Source organism: Pavona decussata, unplaced genomic scaffold, assembly GCF_977016875.1.
Source record: "Pavona decussata unplaced genomic scaffold, jaPavDecu1.1 SCAFFOLD_134, whole genome shotgun sequence".
NCBI classification, from domain to species: domain Eukaryota; kingdom Metazoa; phylum Cnidaria; class Anthozoa; order Scleractinia; family Agariciidae; genus Pavona; species Pavona decussata.
This window is the reverse complement of record NW_028145547.1, coordinates 123,446-139,963: the sequence shown is the minus strand read 5'-3', so window position 1 is coordinate 139,963 and position 16,518 is coordinate 123,446. Positions and strand designations below refer to the sequence as shown.

Sequence of the window (16,518 nt, the reverse complement as noted above, 5' to 3'; positions counted from 1 at the left end):
CGACAGTCGGTCGCGATAGCATCGGCAGAGTGTCAGCAATATATCGGTGAACCGTCGGTCAAGTATCGCTAAAGTATCGGTCGATGCATCGGCCGATATTCGGTCCACACGAAAAAGGAACGAGGATTTTGCTTTGTTTTAAACTGGTTAAACCGGGACACTACAGTGTAATACGCTGGCATATTTTTCCGCTTTCTCTTGACCTAATGTGGTAAAATGATGCAATAGTGGAAGAATCAAATGAGATAACGACAGACTATCGACCGACTATCGGTCGTTATTGATATGACGACCGATATAGCGGTGCGCTATGTACATGAATGTCGATCGAGATAAAGAAGGAGTGTCGAAAAAAACATATCGATAGAATATTGACCGATATATCGGCCAATACTATCGGCCGGTAAGCGGTGAAATATCGATGAAGTATCGGTGATGTGTCGGTGAAGTGTCGGTGTATTGCTATCTATATCGGCCGACAGCCACCTCGGTCGATACGACGACTGCCATAGCGGTACAACATCGACCGAGTGATCCCCAATTATCGACCGAGTGTCGACCGAGTAGCGACCGAGGCTCGACCGAGATATCGACCGTCAGTCGACCGTGAGTCGACCGACATATCGACCGTTACCATCGATCGAGGCCCCCTATAAGACACAAGATCCATCTATTCTACCTTGAAATTGAACAGCAAGAATAACCTTCATTTGAGTGGCAGCGCTAGCGCTGGCTTGCAAGATCTCACGTGACGAATTTCATGATCAGTCAGTCAGGGCCAGAATATTGTTACACATCAAGAGGGAATGATGACACTTGTTCATGTTTTTTACGAGTAAAGAAAGCGTTTTACATACCTTGTAACACACTTAGTTCAATGTCCACCGAGCACAAATTTCGACCCACCGTAGAACATGCAAATTACTATCCCAGGAAGGTCCATTCGATGACACCGAAATTCCATTGTGGAAATTAGACCAATCAGAGCACGCAAAATCCATCACCATTGTTCCCTTGCCCAATCAACGCACGCCTGTGTTTGATGCATTGTGGGATGATTTTCTTTAGCTGGCAAAAGCGCGTGATTTTGAACAACAAGATGTCCGCAAAGTGGAGTAAATTGACTGTCTTTACTACGTAGTTTTTATGGGATTTTGGCATGGAAAGGACGCTTGTTTTAGCCGCTGTTTAAGATCGATGTATCTTGCAGGTAATCAGTGGTTGTTTAACAGTGCTGTCTCTCCACAGACTGCTGATCGCGAGGAAAACGTACTGTTTCGCCTAGCGACTGGGCTTAGTGGTGGACGTGTTACGTTTCTCTTCGCGATTATTGTATTAGATTTCTTTTACTGGGTGTTTTATCGCATTTTTACATGTATTTGGTTCACTTCTTGCTGTTTACTATCTCCTCTGTGTTCCTTGTAAAATTGCAAGTGTTGAGTAGGTCGGAAAAAGTCATGTTTTACTCGTAAGCTTTACGCAGCCCATCTGATCGTTTCTCTTTGTCGTCAGTTCGTTTTGTTTCACTCTCCGGCAGCCTTCCCGTTGCATCCGTAGCTTTTGGACAATGATCGGATTGCAATCCTTTTCGTGTTTGGAGTAAAAACAGAATTAGTTTTTTGGGTGATCATGTGAAGAAACTAAGTATGTTAACGAAAGTCATCTTGAAAGTGGACGGAAAATTTTTGTTTTCGCAGTGTGGTAATTTTTCAGGTTGAGCTTATGAATGTCTGCTCCGATTTTCCTGTCCTTATGCTGCAATTCCTGGTTGTAGTTTTATGTGATATTTGTAAATAATTTTGATAGCAGCAATTATCTTTCTACTTGCCGATTTTCAGTAATAATAATGAGTTATACTGTGTTCATTACAAATTAAACATCTATATATATATGCGTTATATCTGGTAGCTAGAGGGGTTATAAGCTTAAATAATATACGAACGGCGCAATATGTTTCAAAACGCAAGTATATGTTTCTCTTTGTCGGATCCTCAAATTTGAACTTCTACATTAACAGTAATTTTACAATCCAGCGTAGCTGGTACTACAACACTGCTAAACGATGAAACGATCGAGACAAATTACCTGACCTAGAGTGATACTTTCCATAGTCAAAAGAGCATTACAGTTATGAACGCAACGTGCCGTGAAAGGTAACATTTACGGATTTCATCTACAGACTCGAATAATGCAATCGCATTATAAAAAATAGTATAAATAACAGTACCACAGGAAAGAACTTCCAAATTGATTTATGTTAATTACACCCAGTTAGGATTTCTCTTCATAGCCTTAATAAAAGTTAGAACCACCCAACATGAGCAAATGTTTCACCAGGGAAGTGACAAATGAAGTGAAAAGGTTAGCTTAAAATAACATTTCGAGATGAAATAAAAACAACATCTCTCGTATGAGTTTGGCTTATCTGACCATTGTTAACAGCTGGCAAAAATCCACCATAAAAAATCCTCTTTCATTTGCTGCTTAGCGTAGGGAATTTTACATAGATTAAATATATATAAACTGTTAAATCGGTTCAGCACTACCTAGACGGAGGGAAGAAATCAAGATTTACCAAGTAAACTGGAATTAATGGATCAGCAAGTGAACTGATGATGATGGGGATGTGTTTTGGCCCTTGTAAATGAAAGATATTCATTTATCCATCTATCCTGTTGTCTTTCACGAAGGACAACCAAGGTCGGGAAAATTCAAGTTCATCAGCAGGTTTTTAACATAAACGTGCAATACACTTGTGGCGCGGAGGATGCAAAAATGAGGGACAATAAATGGTCTTAACGAGGAACTTCCGTGCTATGAATTCAAACCAGAGAAGTGGTTGATAAAATATTCGGCAGTTATTCTAATAGGAAATAAATTAAACGCGAACTGGCAATTGCAATAGACACTGCGTATAAAGCCAGACCCAGTAAAAGATAATTGAGTCACATCGCTGCATTCAGTTGCGTTTCCCGGCTGCTTATGTCAGGAAATCTTCATATTCACCTACGTGTTTGGTGGGTAGATAAAAAGGAGCATTTTGGTAATTCACCTTGAGCTGTAGCTGAAAAAGGTATAATAGCGTTCCGGGTGAACATGACTAAATAATAAACAGGTGCAATTTTGAAACCAATTTAAACACAAGCTGACGAACACCTGTCTCTGAGGATTGGATCAGCTTCTTCTACATCCTGAGTATGATAATTTAATTTCTTCCTTATGGTAAAATAGTCAATGGCAAGTCAGTCTTTGTATTTGCAGTGGGAATATAGTTATCACAGTATTTCTTAATCGACGATGCAATCAAGATCCTGATCAGCGGTATCTCCTCATAGAATGGAAAAGGCCCTTTACTGGTGCTTCCCTGGCAGATCCTTGTAGGCTGGGCCCTGAGCTGGTTTGCCTTTTTAACTTCAAGAAGATACTGAATGAAATGAAAATAGGCCATGGAAATCTCAATTTGCTGAAAGACAGTGTATCCGGAAATAGGTATACCGCTGGTAAGAAAACCAACAACCCTGGATTCTTGGAAGTGACTTTTGTGGCTATCTATTACTAAATTTGTTCCTGTTGGACTCATAAGTGACCTCTTAACCGCGTGGTGTCGTACGTTTGTCGTAGCTATAGTCTTCTGAGTTCTACCGCCAGTTGTTATTTCCTGCGTTTTTCTTGTCTTCTCTCTGTTCTCCACCTTATGAGTTGCATACCCAGAAGTTTCGTTCTTCCCGCTATCGCCATGGCCATGATTAACACCTCCTGTCACTATCGGGTCCAAACATTGTCCACTTCCTTGGTTACCCTGCTTTAACATTCTCACGACTACTATGCTTGGTTCTTCATCATTTCCACTGGAACTGAAACAATATAACGATTAACACCTCGGAATACTATACCTTCGCAGGGGCGTAGGGTGGGATTTTGAAGATGTACGCACGAGAATAAATTTTTCGTAAGCGCCGAAGGCGCTTACAACTAGGGGGTCTGGGGGCATGCTCCCCCAGAAAATTGTGAAAATTAGGGTCTCGGAAATGCCATCTCCTGGTTTTTCTGCGGGGCATTTTCAATAAATAATGCGGCAAAAATGCAGTAGAAAGTTGTTTATTTTAACCATTTCCCTAGTGTTTTCTGTAAGCTACAGTGTTCCGAAAAGAAAAAAAAAAATACAAAAACAATGAAGGCAGGTCACAAGCAAAGGGCGAGGCGTCGACCCTTAAGAAGGGCAAACTCCGTTACCAACCTGTCAATATCCACGTTCTTATGTTTATGTATATTGAAGGGTTGCTAGGGAGCTTAATCTTTCGTCCGTCATCGTACTTCGCAGAGGAGATTTTAGTCTCTTCATGCTACTTAAGCTACCTTCGGCAGTGCATGTAGACACAGGATAAGTTAACAATGTTACGAGAGCAACATATACACCGGGATAAAATTGGGAGTTTCAGTAGTCAAGAGTCTCAACCAAAGTCTGCGGCGTCACATTCGGATCCATGCCACGGATCCAGGACACAATGCTTGTCTCAATGGACGTAGCTAGCTTATACACTAACATCCCACAGGAGGACGGAATTAGAATTGTATGCAAAGCATACGAAACATTCCACAAAAATAAACCTCCCATTCTAACTCACTACCTCGGGGATATGCTTAGACTTATCCTAAAGGAAAACTCTTTCCACTTTAATGGAAACAACTACCTCCAAAGACACGACAATAATTAGCCGTAGTGCTACCAAACCGCTTACATGGAAGAGATACATCGATGATGTCTTCTCTCTATGGAACGTAAGCAAAAATGAAATCCAAACTTTTATAGAGCTAGCCAACAACTATCATGCGACCATAAAACTCACGGCTGAAATTTCAGATATTGAAATCACTTTCCTTGACACATGTGTATACAAGGGCGAAAGATTCAACAAAGAATCACAACTTGACGTGCGCACGCACTTCAAACCGACAGAAACGTTCCAGTACACGCATTTTTCTTCCTGCCACCCTCTATGCTTCAGGAAAGGCTTTATCAAAGGCAAAGCCTTAAAGGCTGGTTTCCATATGATCGCAGATCGCAGATCGCAATAAGGTCTACGATCGTCTGCGATCATATGGACACTACTTCTGCGATCGTCTGCGATCACGATCGCAGGATCGCAGACGATCGCAGACCTTATTGCGATCTGCGATCCGCGATCATATGGAAACCAGCCTTAAGACTTCTTAGAACAAACTCTTCAAAAACAAAATTTGAAGAAAACATCACTCTATTCAAACAGAGACTACACAACAGAGGTTATCCCGATAACCTTATAGATAAAACTCTCTCAGAAGTCAATTTCAGCGAAAGAATGTCGGCACTACAAAACAAACAAAAAACGCGCAAAAACATTTTGCCGTTTGTTACGGAATATCGCCTATCTGTCCCTAACCTAAAAACCATTCTGATGAGTAAATGGCATTTGATAGAAACCAGCCTCTGCTAATAGAGAGATCTACAAAGATCCTCCCCTACTTTGGTACAGAAAAGGGAGATCTTTGAAAGACGTACTCGTAAGAGCAAAGCTTTGAAGGTCATGTACTTCTTATCTCGACCAATAGGAGTCGTGTTTGGCCTGTCTTCATTATTTTACCAGCCTCTGCTAAGAGAGATCTACAAAGATCCTCCCTTACTTTCGTACAGAAAAGGGAGATCTTTGAAAGACGTACTCATAAGAGCAAAGCTTTGAAGGTCATGTACTTCTTATCTCGACCAATAGGAGTCGTTTTTGGCCTGTCTTCACTATTTTACCAGCAAATTTAATGAGAAAATTTTTTTTTCAGATCCCAGTTGTACGCACGGGCGTACGTGCGTATATGGACGCTACGCCCCTGCTTAGATGAGTTATTATTTAATCGTGCATGTTTGGAAACAGCTTTCGCCTGGTGTGCATTCACTGACGCATAAGTAAATGAACTACATTCTTTCCGCCGCGCACGTCATAAATCATTTGCCAACAAATCGTGGACTAAAATTCTACTTAAACATATAAAAATATAAGTTTTGGATTACTAAAGGGCGTACGGTTGAAAATTAAGCCAAACACTATCGGAAATTTAATACACCACAGGGCTTCTTTCGTTTCAGTCCTCGCCGTAAAAATCGGTCCCTGTATCAGAAACAAGTAATTAGAAGACTTATGTATTATTCTCCAATAGAGCAGTTTTTGTTGAGTATTGTAAAACCAAAATCAAAACCAAATTTTTTACTCTAACCAATCACAACAGACGCAGACAGCGCAATGAACTAATCAGAACTCGAAGCAACTCTGTGGTGTCAAGCGCAGGAAAACGCGTGCGATTAAGTTTTTTCTATAGTAACCAATCACCAAGCTTAGTAGAGCAAAACCAGAGCAAACGCGAATTTTATTGGACACTCAGAAGAACCCGCTCTACGATGAATGACAAAACGATTTGTGGAAGTGTATTTTTCTATTAGGGTTGAAATGAGATTGCAATATTGTCCCACTTTATGTGGTGCACTATTCTAAACTCTCGGGTAAAGACACATGCTATTTCCATCATGAAGCATAATCCGTCTTGATTATTACATTTAAAAATGTTGTGTTTTGGCCCATTATTTTATATTTCTGTAATATGACATTACGTGAGAAGTACAAACACGAATAAGTTAGAAGTGGACACAATAGGATAAATTGAATCGCTGTTCGGAATTTAACTCTTTTTTGCCTTTAAGTTTTGTATATATGCAGTGAACCAGACATTTAGGTAAGGGAGGGGGAGGGGGGGACGTTGTCTTTCCTTTCCTCGTGAAACGGAATATCTCCTGAATGCCTTGGCCTGCGGGACTTGGTTTTGCCCCCAAAAAATAAGGGAGCAGGGCCTCCTCCCTCCTCGGGTCCTTCCCTCTAAATATTTCTTGAAAAAGCAAACACGGACATCCTTACCCTGATTCAGAGAAGCATCTACGGTAAATCCCAACAACTACAACCAAGGCAAATATGGCGACGATGATCACAAATATTTTTTTCCAATTGTCTTTCAGCCATCTGTAAACGGAGCTTGCCTTTTTCGCTTTGTCCTTTAGCGCTGTTAGCTCATCACCTAAAGTCAAACAATAGAGATAAAGCAAGCAAAATAAAGGTTTATTAAGCGATAGGGTTTTAAAAACCAACACCGTCGGAGAAACACAGGGAAAATTTGCATAGGTCAAAAACAACCTTTTATCTCTTACAAGTTCTATGTCTTCGTTGAAGACAACATTTGTGGGCCTTTAAGAATAAAGGAATCTGTGCTATGCCTAGGTCCCGGGGATTTTCCAATGCACTCTCGGTGATTGTATAGGACTACTCGAGTCCATCATGAATTCGAAATTATTTGTACATATCTCGCTCTATCGATGCCGTTTTATACCTGGAAAAAATATCCCTTCTACTTCAACATAGCACTCAGGACAGCACACCCCATTAAACGAACACAGTCAGATGGTATTTAAAATTTCGATCACATAAGGAGGTGGTCAGAGGGACAAGGATCTATAACTACATGAAAGTTTGTTCGGACAAAGAAAAGATAACCATTGCGGTAAGAATAAGGTGGTCATAGCAACAATCGAGATTAGTGAAAGTTTTAAAGTGTTCCGATATAAATTTGTGCATGCGCATACTTTTATTTGCTGTGGTCTTGAACTTAATTAATATAGATGGACCTACACGTAGGAGTGGTATCTGCTCGTTATATCCAAATTAAGTGAGCTTTAAATATTTGTTTTAATCATTTAAATGCTTCCATCAGTTTTAAGTCGATAGTACCTACCAATGCCTCTTCTGACGGGGTGTTTAGGCAGGAACTCAAGGTCTTCTCTTTTTTCTTTATTTCCTGTGATAACATAAAATCTGAGTCGAATAGCTTTTCCCCAAGTGCCAAAGAGAACAAAACAATAAATGTAAGACTATTTTAAAAATTCCCAATAGGGCATTTTCATTAAAGCGTCATTTCAATACAACTAACCAGAATTCTTCAGCATTTTGCGATTGTTTTCTCGTGCTTAATTTACAGCTACTGTTAGCTTCCCAAAACCAAACCCACCTCGGCTCCCCCTGCCACCCTTCCTCTGGAATAACCAGATCTGTCCCTCGTTTTTTGATAGATGCATGACACACTCAATTGTTGCTTTATTTTCGCGCGTGATATTCGAGGATAAGTAGAGAGACTATGTACAATACAAAAACTGCTATTTAAGCACGTATGCAATTAGCGCGTTTTCATTCTTTTGCCCGGAATAAAGGCTGTGTTAAATTATTCTCTTTTGTGTTTTCAACCAACTTGCGCGCGCTTCCTCTAACCCATTAATTGTCTTACGAATTCACTAAAATAAATAATTAATTGAAAGCTCTCACCTGCGTTATGATTCGTCTCATCGGTCGTCAAACCACAACACATCCTTGATCCCAAGAACAACACGACTATCATTGTTATAACAAGCAAACTTCCACGCCACGCCATTCCTCTGAGAGGCCATGTAGGCCAACATCAGATACTAATGAAATGGAATTCCAGACTAACATGACGTCAAAATTATGTTTCATGACGTAATTAATATTTAAGGGGTTGATGAATCGCATAACAAAAAGACCCGCGGCTGATAGCTAAATCAAAAGTTGTAACAAGAATATTTTTAAGAGGGTCTGAGTGGGGGCACCTCTATAACAATAAAAAAATTTAATATTTTGGCTCTGTAACATGAAACAGTTAAATTTTAGACATTTTAACTCTAACAGAAAAAAAAATTCGCTCTAACAGTAAATTTTAGCCAGAAATGAAGCAAACACGGCTCCAAAAAGGCCGAAATTATTTTGTTGGTATACCAAGAAGTTTTCAGCCATTTTCCGACTATTCCCGATCATTTCGGAAAATTTCCGAAGACTACCGAAGATTTCCGAAGACTTCCGAAGATTTTCGAAGACTCCCGAGGGTTACCGAGGAGAAATCCGAAAATTTTCGACTGTATTTTGTCGTTATATTCACATGTGAAAGATATATTTTTTTACAGTGTAAAGATACGATGTTTTCAGTGAGAGAAATCCTTGAAATTCACTGATCTCATTTGGCCGTCGAAGCTGGCCAAACGATCGCGGGCTCTTGGTACGAGATTGGTTCCCAGTACTCCCCAGCTTTCCCAGAGTACTGTTTCACATGGATCGAAAAAAGATACCACAGCCCCTTTAAGCACAGGCTCAAAGTTCATGAACCGTTTTTCTAAGAGCAAATAAGAATTTATAATACTAAAAGACTATTGGGTTTTCGTGAAAAACCCTCCAAACACTTAACAGTATTTCCTCCGGAAACACAGTAATCATTATAAAATTGGCCAGTTTAACAGCAAACACTAAAAATTATAGGCAAATAACACTAAACACTAAACCCCATTCAGACCCTCTTTTAACAGTGTTTCTAGTAATATTTCAATGAAAAATGTGAGGAAGTGCTTTATTAGGAGTTCCAAACACCCAGGAACTGATGAAAGCACGAGGTTGGTTGGAACCCCTCATAAAGAACTCAACCAGCTGACCAAATGGACGTCATTTTCATGGGATACTCACTTTATGAAATATTAGCAGTTATCTCTCAAAAGTTTTTAGAAATTAAAGGAAACGACTTTGAATTCTTCTCTATTGCAAATAAGTGTAAATAACTCAGTAATATCCTGTAATATTTAAGTGCTATTCCATGCCAGGACAACTTCCGGAGAACTCAGCATTCCTTCAAATCAATTTTGAGACAAACAGAACGTACCAAAGAAATCAAGAAATCAAATGATTTATTAGATTTGTTTTCAAAGTCGTTTTAACAATATTAGAATATATCGTCTGGGAACAGCTGAACTTTCTAAGGTATTTGATTTTTCTATTGATAATTCAATCGAACTTGCCCGTACAATTGTTAGTCACAATTGAATTCGTGAAAATAAATCAACAAACCTCGCTCGTTGAGTTTGGGAGACCTTTGAATTTTACAAGTTGCTATAAAAATATGTAATCATGATGTTTCATTAATCGTGTTCCTAGTTGTTATTATTCCACGATTTTCATCTTCGTTTTCCACTTTGAAATCATAATTGGTAGGCTTCTCAGACCCTTCTAAATTCAGCGTGCATTGAACCTGAAAGTTAATAGTCTTTCTATCTTCAAAGTTAACTACTACATGTTTTCCCAATCTGACTTGGGTCATTAATTAATAAAGAAATTCTTGGATCACTGCATTCTACTTCATGTCTGCTGATCCAAACCATCAATTTTCTTGTGAACGATCGCTTCTCTTGTCCTTATTTCATGGCTTTTTTTTTTCCTTTTTAAAAACACTTTTCTTTAGGGATCGGATTTCCATTTTAATAAGCTACTAGAAATACGTGACTCGCAAAACCTCGCGAAGCTGGGGCTGGGTGGAAAGCCCTCTTTACTCGTATTGTAGCATCAAACGAGGAGATTAAAAGGCGCATAAGATTTTTTTTTTGATGAGCATAGTGTTTTCGTAGTTCCACGGGCTAGTTTGCGGTTGAAAATCTATTTCTGTCGAGACGTAATGTACAACGGGCGTGCAGCGCTGTCGTGTTCGATGAATTTATTTCCCACGGAAAATTATTCACCGCGGCCACAAAACGTGTAATTTCTTTAATGCAATCTTTCACAAAAAAGATTTCTAAAAGAAAGGGAAAAGATTCTGGAGAGATAGTTCTGTATCCAGTGAATATTGATGAACATTGCAGTTGAAATTTGATCATGCACGCATATTTTTTTCGATGTATGCAAATTTTGCTCCAGACGACGCCAGACAGTCTGACGTCATTGTGCGGACACCTTCAAAGATATAAACATATATCAACATATATATATATATATATATATATATATATATATATATATATATATATATATATTTTTCGCTCGAATTCGCGCGGCTTAGCTCCGCTCGGGCCGGCTCGGCCCGACAAATTTATGAACCTCGCTACGCTCGGGCCTTCGGCCCTCGCTTCGCGAGGAAATATCTATTGTACCTGTAGCTGTTCTCTGAAGTGTATAAATTTATGAAAATGATGGTTTTGCAAATAAATAGTGATAACTCAAAGTTACCACAGTTGACTAAAGGGTGTACGGTTGCCTTCAAATTTTGATACTTAAATGTTGAAACATTTTCTGTTTCTTTTGCAAGAAAATGCAGTTCTCTGCTGCCCTTTGTTGTCTCAGCATTGTATGGTCAAAACCCTTGCAGCAAATGATCACATTCTTTCTTTATTCTGTGTACTTGTAGAGTCCTTTTCCAGTAATAAGGTTCCTTAAATTAAGTGGCACTAACGAAATTACTTAATGTGGGTCAAGTTTTCAGTTTTGGCAGGTATTGTTCATTCACAGTACTGTATTCAATCATTTTTTTTTTATAGAAACACAAGCAGTCATTAGTAAGCCAACTAGAGAATTCATCTGTGGTAACCACAGCACTAGACGTTCTACAGTGGCTGGTGGGGCCTGGTGCTGGTGGGCCAAGCAGTGTGGGGATGGGTGCATCTAAAGCCATTAAAAATGCTTTGATAGAACTCCATGCAACAGAGAAAACTGTGGAAAATACCGATCAGCTTATGGTAAGTTTTGTGCTGTTATTCACAGGTATTTCATGGCCAATGTAACAAATTTTGTTGGCATCACATTGGATGTCTTCAGGACATGCATGTGCTTCTGCTTTCTATCAATAAAAGAGCATCTCATATTTTGCTTTTGACATGTATTAATTACTAGCCTTGAAAAATGTTAGCAAAACCTTTTATGATTGATTCTTTATTAACAGTAGGAAGGAAGTTTCTTAACATTTTTTCAAGACTCCCTGATCAGTTTGTCACAATCCAAATAAGAACTTTTTAATGTGTAGCAGTGGACTTCAACATTTGTAGATAGTTTGTTTCAAGGAGCTAAGGAAACAATATTGTTAGTTCGGAACCTTGAGGAAAGATGGAAAGTGTACTGGTGCTACTTGTCATTTGCTGAACAAATTGTCCATTTGATGGTGCTTTAGATGTAATTAGCATTTGATGTGTTTTATTTTGTGTGATTGCAGGTTCCAACGTTAGGATCCCAGGAAGGTGCTTTTGAGAACGTGCGCATGACTTTCAGTGGAGAACAGGGACAAACTATCCGTCAGCTGATTGGTGCCCATGTCTTACGTCGTGTTGCCATGTGTTGCTTAGCATCACCAAAGGGGCGCAGACAGCATCTCGCTGTCAGCCATGAAAAGGGCAAAGTATGTTATTAGGGTTTCTTAATCTCCATCTTAGAGTGAGTCAACAGGCAAATAAAATTACCACTACTTAAACATAGCCACATTGTAACAATTTTTTAGGGCATTTTACTGCTTTTGCATTGTCATTAATTCTGTTTCCTCTGTTCTCCTAACCTACATAGTTGCAATCCTGGCCAAATTATTCAGGTAAAGGCCCTGCTGGGACTCAGTCCCCTCCCCCCATTGGGACAAGGTTTCACCCCAACGGTGCCCTTACAGTGTCAATAAACAAACTGACAATCAGTTTGCATGATACTGATCTCTGTTAGAAAGGTTTTAAACTTCTAAATGAAGAGGATTTATAGAATACAGAAGCATTTTATTTCATTTGAGCATTACCAATGAAACATATCATTCTTTTCTTAGATTACTGTTCTTCAGCTATCTGCGCTCCTGAAGCAGGCAGACTCCAGCAAAAGGAAGCTTACCCTGACACGCCTTGCAACAGCTCAGGTGCCCTTCACAGTGTTGTCCATCTCAGGTAACTCTTGTAATGAAGACTTCTTGGCTGTGTGTGGATTGAAGGACTGCCATGTGCTGACTTTCAGTAGTTCAGGTTCTGTGGTGGACCATCTCGCACTGCATCCTCAGCTGGAGACTGGCAATTTTATTATCAAGGCTGTATGGCTTCCTGGATCACAGACACAACTGGCGCTTGTTACTGCTGACTTTGTCAAGGTAACCATGGGTTTGCGTAAACACTTGCTTACACATCCAACTACAACGTGGTCGGCCAGGAGCTTTTTCCACTGCTTCCTGCCTTGTGCAATGCAACAAACCTCCTCTGGAAATGGAGGGTAGGCCTTACAGATCACACTGACAATGTATTGCGGGAACATTGATCATCTCTGGGTGATCGATTTTATGTTTGCCACACCTAGAAGGGCATACTTGTTTGCTAGCTTGTCCTAGAGCTGGTTTCCATATTTGCATGAAACCCTTTGTTTTTTAACAGTCTACAGAATTCTTTTTATCATACCCTTTGTCAAAACTTGATTGGAATTCAATGTGTTTTCTTTGTGGTCCATATTTTCTAATTTCATCAACTTTTTATGGTACATGTATTGCTAATTGTGATGAGAAGTTAGGGGTTTCTAGTAAGAAGAACTAATACAAGATGTACTTTTTGTGAACATGAATGAAACAAAATGACCATGTGTGAATTTGTCATGAATGAGTGACCCTTGCTGCAAAGTTAGCAAAATCCAGGTCCTTGACTGTGCAACTACTCAAGGTGCTAACCCGACAACAGGGGTTGTTCATTCACAAGGTTTTCTTTTTACAATGTGTTGATATTTTGGGTTTGAAAAACATTTCAAAAACATCCAAAAACATGTTACATTTTTTATACATAAGTCGGTAGTTTTATTAGGATGATAGTGCAGGCTATAATGAAAGCTGGATTGACGTCCTTTAGGAGGCTTTCATTTTCATTAATACACTGTATGTTCTGAATGCTATTGATTGACTGTGAGATACTGTTTCAACCCATGGTGAAATTGCACAGGACAACTTTTAACAAAGATTTAAAATTTGTTACTTCAACAAATTTCTTTGCATCACTTTCATAGCGAAACTTGTACCATGTAATGTCACGTTTAATTTTTTTGTGATTTCTTTACTGCAGATTTATGACCTCTCTCAAGATGCTCTGAGCCCGCTTTACTACTTCTTGCTCCCAAGTGGCAAGATAAGAGATGTTAGTTTCATCTTTGATGATGGTGATCACAGTTTGATTCTGATGTCATCAGGAGGACAGCTGTATCTGCAGCCTATGGATGCAAACAGCAGTGCGATTAATGGGCCTTTTTACTTGACAAACACAGTTCCCATTGAACATGCTGATCTGCAAGACTCCAATGGACAGGTGGCTGGTGGAGGAGTGTCAGTCTACTACTCGCACATCCTTCAGCTAATCTTCTTCAGCTACAGTCAAGGTATTAGATAAATCTTATTGGAATTGAAACTCTCAAAGTCTTGTACAGTGTATGCCCCCCCCTCACCTTTTATATACAACTCACACTTCTGCCCTTCATCTTCTTCAGCTACAGTCAAGGTACTAGATAACTCTCATTGGAATTGAAACTCTCAAACTCTTGTACAGTGTATCCCCCCCTCACCTTTAAAATAAAGGTACTAAATAAATCTTATTAGAATTGAAACTCTCAAACTCTTGCATGTCCCCCACCCGCCACCTTTTTTATACAACTCACACATCTGCTTTTGATGTTGTTCAGCCACAGTCAGGGTGCTTGATAAATCCTATTGGAATTGAAACTGTCAAACTCTTGTCAACCCCCTCCCCCTTATATACTACTCAGACATTCTCCATCTAATCTTCTTTAGCAACAGATGACATGCTTGATACATCCTATTGTAATTAAAACTGTCAAGTGCTTGTTAGCCTATTCCCCCTTATATACTACTCATGCACCCCAGCTAATCTTCTTTAACTACAGTCAATGCACTTGATAAATCTTATTGGAATTGAAACTGTCAAACTCTTGTCAACCACTCCCCCCTTTTATACTACTCATGCACCCCCAGCTAATCTTCTTTAGCTACAGACATTATACTTGATAAATCCTCTTGGAATCTAAACCTGTCAAATTTTTGTTAACCCCGTGCCCCCTTATATACTACTCATGCACCCCAGCTAATCTTCTTTAGCTACAGTCAATGTACTTGATAAATCGTTTTGGAATTGAATCTGTCAAACTCTTGTCAACCACTCCCCCCTTATATACCACTCATGCACCCCTAGCTAATCTTCTTTCACTAAAGTCAATGTACCTGTCATAATAAATCCTATTGGAATTGGAACTGTCAAATTCCCTTCTGCATACACCTTTATACTACTCATGCATCCTCCAGCTAATTTCTAAAAAAAAATCTGTTAACCCCGTGCCATCTTAGATACTACTCATACATCTGCAAATGAAGTTTTTTCTACTTTACGTTTTACTTACTGCACTTGATCTTCAGCTACAGTCAAGGTTCTTAATAAATCCTATTGGAATTGAAACTGTCAAATGTTTCCCCATATTAACTGCTCATGCATTCTACAGCTAATTTTCTTCAGCTACAGTCAATGTACTTAACAAATCTTATTGGAATTGAAACGGTCAAACTCTTGGGATAATTCATTTCAGGATGTTATTGAAAGGCCTTTGTTCAACCTTTCTAAAAACCGTTGATGCTCCAAAGTTGCATGTACATCCCACACATTGAGTTGAACATCATTGAGACCCAGTTTGTTAAAGTCCAATTAAGCTAATCTTGGATTCGGGGGAACTTTGATTCAAGTTCAGTTTCCAATCATAAAGATTTTCCCAAAATATTTGTTGTCCCTCAGTTTTGACATACACTTTCCTTTGCCATTGGCTTGAAGTAAGCTTTGACACATTTTTATAGAGCAAGCTAATATCCTTGGTTAACTTTTAATTGTGGATAAGCAATAATCAGCTTTTGAACTCGTAACTAGACCCCAATCTCCCTACAGTTTCTTAAAGGTAGGCATTGTGTTTTTATCATTAAGTAGTTGGACAATTTTCAACCAATCTCATAATGTCTTCCTCCACTCTGTTCACTGTGTTGCCTTGGAATGATTACTAATTTGTTCATTTTCTTGTTTGCGAAGGAAAGACATTTGTAGCTCCATGGAGTAAAAATCAAAAGGAAGTGAAGAAGCTGTTTCCAGTAACATTTAAAAGCAGTACAGGTGGCAATAAGAACTCTCAATCAGCAGCCTTGTGTCAGTGGAGTGAGGTGCCACAGCATCCTGGTCTGGTCTGTTGTCTGACACACACTGGTGGTGTTCCTGTGGTGCTTATGATCAAACCACATCAAATACTGGTTAGTACAAGCATCTAAGTATAGTGTAACTCTTAACTCTGTAACCAGTTGTCTATACACCAACATTTCTTCATTTCAAACAAATAATTATAAATTTAAGACCTCTTGTAATGGTACAGCCATTGTCAGCAAGGTGATGACTTTTGATGACATTTTGGGTAATTACTTTAGAGAGTATTCAACTATATTAGTATGAAATAGCTTTAAATTGAAGTGCTCAGCTATCTTAAATGCAGCTTCATTGCTTTGAAGCTGCCCTGAAAGGTTAATTTACACTTTCTGTTTTTTTTTCTAAAATGAATGATGAATATTTTTCTGAAATGAACATTCTTTGATCTGTTCAACATT

General features: G+C 39.1%; 2 protein-coding genes across 3 annotated transcripts in view; one reads left to right on the top strand and one right to left on the bottom strand.

The window, feature by feature from the left end:
* Nucleotides 1–8,537, bottom strand: part of LOC146467562 (uncharacterized) — a 33,303-nt gene extending 24,766 nt beyond the window's left edge. Inside the window, exons 1-4 of one of the 2 annotated variants that reach the window (XR_014867667.1) lie at nucleotides 8,388–8,537; nucleotides 7,804–7,866; nucleotides 6,936–7,092; nucleotides 2,611–3,854 (exon numbers count right to left, since the gene is read on the bottom strand). Coding sequence is in view for 1 of the 2 variants with exons in the window: in XM_085125499.1 (XP_084981625.1) it covers nucleotides 3,218–3,854; nucleotides 6,936–7,092; nucleotides 7,804–7,866; nucleotides 8,388–8,493 (963 nt within the window). In the remaining variant the exon portion in view is untranslated. Of the gene's footprint in view, nucleotides 1–2,107; nucleotides 3,855–6,935; nucleotides 7,093–7,803; nucleotides 7,867–8,387 lie in introns of those variants that run through there. The other variant, XM_085125499.1, reaches the window with a different exon arrangement.
* Nucleotides 8,538–11,429: 2,892 nt separating this feature from the next.
* LOC146467561 (E3 ubiquitin-protein ligase UBR4-like) overlaps nucleotides 11,430–16,518 on the top strand; it is a 57,425-nt gene continuing 52,336 nt past the window's right edge. Inside the window, exons 1-5 of the mRNA XM_085125727.1 lie at nucleotides 11,430–11,623; nucleotides 12,094–12,276; nucleotides 12,682–12,993; nucleotides 13,943–14,252; nucleotides 15,956–16,170. Coding sequence (XP_084981853.1) covers nucleotides 11,540–11,623; nucleotides 12,094–12,276; nucleotides 12,682–12,993; nucleotides 13,943–14,252; nucleotides 15,956–16,170 — 1,104 coding nt within the window. The 5' untranslated portion in view covers nucleotides 11,430–11,539. The remainder of the gene's footprint in view (nucleotides 11,624–12,093; nucleotides 12,277–12,681; nucleotides 12,994–13,942; nucleotides 14,253–15,955; nucleotides 16,171–16,518) is intronic.